Source organism: Babylonia areolata, chromosome 1 (genome assembly GCF_041734735.1).
Source record: "Babylonia areolata isolate BAREFJ2019XMU chromosome 1, ASM4173473v1, whole genome shotgun sequence".
In the NCBI taxonomy this organism is placed as follows: domain Eukaryota; kingdom Metazoa; phylum Mollusca; class Gastropoda; order Neogastropoda; family Buccinidae; genus Babylonia; species Babylonia areolata.
Genome location: NC_134876.1, coordinates 78,591,835 through 78,599,334, shown reverse-complemented (window position 1 = coordinate 78,599,334; position 7,500 = coordinate 78,591,835). Strand labels below are relative to the sequence as shown.

The following is a 7,500-nucleotide window of genomic DNA, read 5'->3' as shown; positions in this document are numbered from 1 at the left end:
AGGATGGAAGGATTGACTGAGATAAAGGGTGTGATGGAGGTAGGTGGGTGGGTAGGGGAGGGTGCGAGGGGGTTGACTAAGAGAAAGAGTGTGGAGTTGGACTTTTCTTTTTTTCTTTTTTTTTCCACTGCTAAGAGCAGTGTGATAATTATTAGCTTCTGTTTTCAGTGACAAGTAGTTCGTTGCATTCTTAGTGCCTGTCTTGTTAATTACATTTACCGCTGACGTCACGAGTTATGACTGCAATGCTATCGATCTCTTTTTTTTTTTCTGCTACTGCTACTACTTCAGTTGTAATTTTGCCTCTGCTGCTGACAATCCTGCCTACTGGTCAAGATGAGAGCAATGCCAATGGGGGATTGTAATTTTGATTTCAGTGCTCTTCTTGGTCTTCTTGTTCTTGTTCTTCTTGTTCTTGTTCTTGTTCTTGTTCTTCTTCTTCTTCTTCTTCTTCTTCTCCTCCTCCTCCTCCTCCTCTTCTTTTTCTTCTTCTTCTTATTCTCCTCCTCCTCTTCTTCTTCTTTGTCTTCTTCTTTGCCTTCTCCTCCTCCTCCTCTTCTTCTTCTTCTTCTCCTACTCTTCTTCTTCTTCTTCTCCTCCTCCTCCGCTTCTCCTTCTTCTTCTTTTTCTTCTTCTTCTTCTCCTCCTCCTCCTCTTCTTCTTTTTCTTCTCCTCCTCTTCTTTTTCTTCTTCTCTTCTTCCTCTTCTTCTCCTACTCTCCTCCTCCTCCTCCCCCTCCTCCTTCTTCTTCTGCTGTCATCAAATCTCATGCCACAATACCTTCAACAATTTCTTTGATTCATTGCTATGACCAGAGTAGGTTTTTAATTCCGATCGTCATTCTGACTACTCCAATTCATCAAGACAGTGATCGGGTATCACACTCATTTAGGGAATAGCTTAAGACGTGTGATATAGCTTTTGGAAGAAGAGCGACACCTTCGGTGAAGGAACGTGTTGCTATTGTTCTTGTGTGTGTGTGTGTGTGTGTGTGTGTATGTGTGTGTTGTTTTGTTTTGTTTTGTTTTTGTTTGTTTTTGTGTTATAGTGTGCCAGCAGTGTCACCCCCACCACCCACACTCTGTCCCCCCCCCCCCCCCCCCCCCCCCACCCCCAACCCCTCCTTCTTATCTCCCTTCCCGCTCCATCCCAAGTCCAGTCTTTGAGGTCGCGCCGACACTGCGCCACCCTCCCTCCTTTCACCCTCCCTCACCCCTACTCCCTAGTCGGCCCTCTTTGGTCAGTGACGCCGCGTCGCCCGCCCCAGCTATAGGAATACGTGCAGTTACGTGATGTCTGCCACCATCCCCGTGTTCGAAACGGACGAGCACGGCATGTTGGTATATCCCGTGTGGCGGCCTGTCTTTCAAGTCGTTCCCCTTCTCCCCGTTCACGAACGCAGCTGACTTAGATGGCGGGACTTTGGAATGTAAGCTAGGGAGAAGTTATGCTAATTCGAACTTTGATCAAGCCAGCTAACAGGCCCAGAGTTGTATTGTCCTGTCTCCTCAATCTCTTTGTGATGTAAACGGGTGAAGTTGTCATCATAGAATGTGTATAAACAAGTGGGTTGAAGTGAGCGAATCAGATCATTCTGTAGCTTGCATTAGTATACACAGTATGTTGTGGGAAGGGATAAAACCAGTCAGCACAGCCAGTTCTTAGCTGTCTCCCAGAAGAACTGACTGACACAGGGTGACTGACTGATCAGTGATGTGAGGAACAAGGAAATCCTTGTTGGGCTGTGTGCTGCTTTAGGTTTAGGGTGAATTTTACCGTGCTGCTTATAGGTGCTGCCTTAGTGTGTGTTGTATTGTAAAGTAAACACTCTATAAAAACCACTCCATGTGGCCCTGCTATTGATGTGAAGAGAGAGTGAGTGAGTGCATCATTAGTTGATCCTATATCCCTATCTGCATAACTCCCCTCTCTCTTCTATCAGAATCGAACCACACTTTCAGTTTTTACATTTGTTTTGAGAGCGTTATCATTGTGTTGGACTTTTTCATATCAGGGTGCAGTGTAGTGACGGAGAAATCTAGTTTACAAGTTCCAGTGTTCTTGTGTCCGTTTTCAGCTCTTTTTTTTCACACACACACACACACACACACACACACACACACACACACACACACACATTCATGTATATCTCCATATATATGGAGATATACATGAATGTGTGTGTGTGTGTGTGTGTGTGTGTGTGTGTGTGTGTGTGGACAGTACACACAGAGAGAGAGAAAGAGAGTGAGAGACAGAGAGAGAGAGAGAGAGAGAGAGAGAGAGAGAGAGAGAGAGAGAGAGAGAGAGAGAGATTAATTCGCAGATTTACGTAGGATCTCACGGTCACTCCCGAAGGGAATTTTTTTTCACAATTTCAACAATGTACATGTGCGTACAACTCCAGCAAGATGCTGAAGTGAGAGGTATTGTGAAACAAAGAGGAGAAGGCAAAACAAAAGATAACAGCACTCTGGGACTGGATTCAAGATCTTCTTTTTTTTTTTTTATTTTTTTTATTTCAGATTTCAGTCATAGTTTCCAGTGAAATCCAGCTTCGAGGCCTTTTCTAACGAAACTTTTCGGACGTACTTCAAATGAACCTCAGTGCATTAATGTTTATGTTTGTTTCTTTCTTGTTTCAACGTCTGAGGGAGTTCAGCCCTGAAACATATCTATATGCTCGTCATTATTGAGACACGGCTGTAGGATGAGTGTCGATACCTTCATATGCACTTCAGACTTCAGAAATCTCAGTGACATGTGTGCCTACATTTAAAATTGTTGGTTTTATAAAGAAAAAAAAAAAGGAATATCATTGCCTTTGGCCTCCTCTTCGTTTTTGTGCAACCAAATTTATGGACTTTCACATGACCAGCCTTTTTTTTTTTTTTTTTTCTTAACTCTTCACCCAATGGATCAGTGCATACGGACGTGACATCAGTTTCGAACTGTTTATTTTTCTGTGTAAAGTTCTAGTGCAGAATGTTTTAATTTTTTTCTAAAATTATAATTGTTAGGTATGCTGACAGCTTCTAAATTTAATGACAGGAAAACTAAAAGACACGTGTTATTGTGTGCGTCGTACACTACTTTGTTCCTGATTTTTTTGAAGTGCTAATTCTCAATGCACAGACGTATTGTAGCATGGTTTCCGAATGTGGAAGTTTGACAACATGACCTTCCGTGTGTTGCACAAGTTTTTTTTTTTACAGCTCTCGTTTGAGAAATTCCAGAGAGCTAGTTACCAGCTGAAGCCAACATCGTGTGTTTGACATCGTTAATTTTAAATTCCAAACCTCTGCAAGTAAATATCACTGCCCAATCAATGTTCCATTTATAGGCCTACGTAATCTGACGAGAGAAAATACATTTTGTGTGTGTGTGTGTGTGTGTGTGTGTGTGTGTGTGAGTCGTGCTGAGTAGAACCAAAAAAAATTTAAAAAAGGAAAGAAAAAAGAAGTGCATGTTCGAGCGTGCAGTGCACGTGCACTGTTGACTTCAGAGTTAAGAGGTTCTCAAACACTCAGTAGTTTTGAAGAAAAAAAAAATCCACGTTCCAAGTTTCGGTGCAAGTGCACTGTTGACTTCAGAGTTCAGAGGTTCTCAAACACTCAGTAGTTTTAAAAAAAAATCCACGTTCCAAGTTTCGGTGCAGGTGCACTGTTGACTTCAGGGTTCAGAGGTTCTCAAACACTCCGTAGTTTTGAAAAAAACAAAACAAAAAAAACAACCAGTCCACGTTCCAAGTTTCAGTGCAAGTGCATTATTGACTTTAGAGTTCAGAGGTTCTCAAACACTCAGTAGTTTTGACAAAACAACAACAACAACAACAAAATTAAAAAAAACAAAAACAAAAAAAAACCCAACAACCATGTTCCAAGTTTCAGTGCATGTGGACTACTGTTGATACAAACAGTAGTCGACAACAACAACTCCTCAAGAGGTGACGACGACGACGACGACGACGACGACAACGGCGACAACGGCGACGACGAGGAGAAGGAGGAAGTTGATTTAAACTATTTTAGCAGCCCATGTTCTTCCCAGAGAAGATGTTCTACCGGTACCGGGAGAGGCCGGTGCTTCGGCGCTACTCATCCCTGATTGTGCTTCCTTGCAGCCTCAAACAGATTCCCTTCACCGTGCCCTCCCACGCCCCGCCCCCGGGCTACCGGCGCTCGGAGGTCAGCACGCGCTCCCTGGACGAGGGGCTGGTCCCCGGGGGGTCGGAGCCCACCACGCCCACAGGGAAGAGGCCTTCTGTGGAGATCCCTGGTGAGTGGATGGGTTTGGTTTTGTGTCTGTATCTGTGTAGATGGGTGGGTGGGTGGGTGGGTGGGGTGTGGGGTGGAGGTGGTGGTGGTTGGGGTTTTGGGGGGTTGTGTGTTTGTTTGTGTGTGTGTGTGTGGGTGGGGGGGGGGTGAGTCGGGGGGTTGTATTATGTGTGTGTGTGTTTGTGAGGAGGGGGAGGGGTTGTATTGTGTGTGTCTGTGTGTGTTTATGCGTGTGTTAGTGTGTGTATGTTTTGTGTTAGTGTGTCTGTATTGTGCGTGAGTGCGTCTGTGTCTGTGTGTGTGTTTCTGTAGGTGGGTGTCTGCGTTTGTGTGTGCAAGAGACAGAGAGAGAGAGACAGATAGACAGACACACACACACACACACACACACAGATTCGTTCGTATCAGAGTGTGTATCAACTTATACAGCGATCTTCCCTCTGTTCGTGGAAGCCTCAAACATGACCTTCTATTTCGTTTTTAGATTGTATCTATCTGTGTGTGTGTGTGTGTGTGTGTGTGTGTGTGTGTGTGTGTGTGTTTGTGTCCGAGTTGCCTTTCTCTGCTTTATGTCTCAGTCTCCCCTTTGTTTGTCCCTCTTTGACTTTGCTTCCATTGTTACGTGTACATTGATCCAGATCGATCCGAATATTTGCTCTTGCTCTCTATCTATCTATCTATCTGTAAGTAAGTATGTGGGAAGAATTCAATGGTATTTTGGATGTTTTCTTTTTTGTTTGTTTGTTTGTTTTTGACTCACTTGTGAAAACAAAGTGAGTCTATGTTTTAACCCGGTGTTTGGTTGTCTGTGTGTGTGTCTGTGTGTCCGTGGTAAACTTTAACATTGACATTTTCTCTGCAAATATTTTGTCAGTTGACACCAAATTAGGCATAAAAATAGGGAAAAAATCAGTTCTTTCCAGTCATCTTGTTTAAAACAATATTGCACCATGGGATGGGATCAAAAACATAAATAATGAAGCCTAATTATGTGCAAACTGCATTTACTGTTATATTTATATTTTTTGTATTCTCTAAACTTGGCACTTTGATCTGATATTCTGACACAACAACAAGAGCAGTTATTATTACCTTTTTTTTGTTGTTGTTGTTGTTGTTGTTGTTGTTGTTCAAACAGGAAATTCTTTTGCTAAGCATGAAAGTTTTATTTATTTTGGAAACGTTTTGGTGCAGATAATAAAAAGGGAAATTACTCTGTAATTAATGCTAGGGGACTTAATTTGCTTTAAACTGATCTTTCTCATGTTAAACATTACATTTTGAAATTATACTCAAAACATACAAAGCTTGTGTGTTTTACTCTCAGTGTACAGGGCTTTCATGATGTTCATTCGCCCAAGTGGTCTTTTTCGGAAAATACTAAAATCAATACGACGAGTGGACTTTACAGATCTGTTGGCTAAGCCCTGAAGGTCATGGGCAAAAATCAATTGCGTACACATATTTATACACGTTCAAAGCGCGTGCTCATATTCTTCGCGAACGCGAACGACGCCATTTTGTTTCAAGTTGTTGACCTGCCCGTTCAATCCTATATTCAATGGACAATACACGATAACATGTGATGGAAAGTTAGAGAAGGAGACCGTTAAATATTTATTCAGAGAAGCATTTGTGAACGCCTCATCACTTACTGGATTATGCCCCAAACTGCCATAAAAATATCCACAGAATCAGTCAGAATTCACAGTTAAAAATTGTAAACCATGCGAGTTAATACCCTTGAACTGATCACGATGAAACAAAAAGATTTCCAGTCTTGACTTTTCTCAAAATGAAGTCCTTTTCACTTCTTACGACGATTAGAAGTACTTGTACTTGGCTCTACATGTTATTAGTTTAACAAAATACTAAATTTTCATATCAACTTTAAAACTATAAAACTAGAATGAACATAAAATAGAAATTGAATCGACCGTATTCGATTCCCGGCGGGTGTAACTAAACTTGAACATCTATCTAGATCTAGTGAAAACGGCTAAATGTTGCAGTGTGATTGCGGCGATAGCCGTTAGAAAGAATTTTTTATTGCCCTTAAAGATTTTTTGAATGCCCAAGATACACCAGAATAATATGATTTAAACAGCGTTCTCACTGCGAATACCGCAATTGATTTATCGCCCTTTAAAAAAGTATGTTCAAATGTTAAATTTTAGAACGTCAGTTAAGGAGCCACGATAGTGTAATGGATAAGGCAGTTTCTTCTCACCCGAGCACGCGGGGTTCGAATCTGGTTAGGACTTTTTTTTTCTTCTTTTTTTCTTTTTTAAACGCGAAGCTTTAAAATAACTAATACAGAACACATTTTAACGATTAGATTTTTTTTTAAAGTGTATCACAAGTGAGTCTTGAAGGCCATGTCTCTCTTGTTGTTATTGTTGTTTTGAATGCTTTACGTGTCCAAGCTGATATTTTCGTTTATATATTTATTGGTGAGGGTATGGTGTAAAGAAGTTCTCAGCTTACCGAGGTTACCCTCAACAAAACATTTGTCATTGCCATTTGTCATTTGTCTACGTCTCTCTCTCTCTCTCTCTCTCTCTCTCTCTCTCTCTCTCTCACTCTCTCTCTTATCCCTCTCTCTTTCTCGCTGTCTCAAACCCCTGTATCTCTCCCCCTCTCTCTTTTCTCTCCATCCACTTCCCCCTTTGTCTCTCTATCCCTGTCTCTGTCTGTCTGTCTGTCTGTCTCTCCTCTGCACCCGATCCTGGCCGCCATTATTTTGTTTATTCTCTCCTCAGACGACCAATCTGAAGCGAAGATTTTTATTTTTTTTTTTTTTTTTTTTTTTTGCTTTTAATGTAAACACCACTCAGATAGCACAAAGGGTTTCGATTTTTCGAACATCACAGGTTGTATGTCCCGACAGCCTGTGGGCGATTTCCGCTGAATTCAAATCAGCGACACACACAATCGATACTGTTCGGTTTCTACTGTCTTGATACAGCCCTGTGTGCGGTCGGTCCGACCGACGAAATCAACAATGCCAAATGGCCGATTTCTATGTTTTAGTTTCATGTTTACTTACAGTTTCAGTTGTGTTTTTTTGTTTTGTTTTTTTTTTCTTGTTTGGGTTTTTTTTTGGGGGGGGGTTTCAAGGAGGCGTCACTGCATCCGAACAATTCCACATCTGCTACACCACATCTGCTAGACAGATGCCTGACCAGCAGCATAACCCAACAGGCTTAGTCAGGCATGCGTG

The 7,500-nt window shown here is 41.8% G+C and overlaps 1 protein-coding gene across 1 annotated transcript in view; it reads left to right on the top strand.

Annotated features, from left to right (window-relative positions):
- The window catches only part of LOC143289032 (synaptotagmin-15-like), a 258,589-nt gene that overhangs the window by 129,985 nt on the left and 121,104 nt on the right, over window positions 1–7,500 (top strand). Inside the window, exon 2 of the mRNA XM_076597860.1 lies at window positions 4,124–4,278. Coding sequence (XP_076453975.1) covers window positions 4,124–4,278 — 155 coding nt within the window. The remainder of the gene's footprint in view (window positions 1–4,123; window positions 4,279–7,500) is intronic.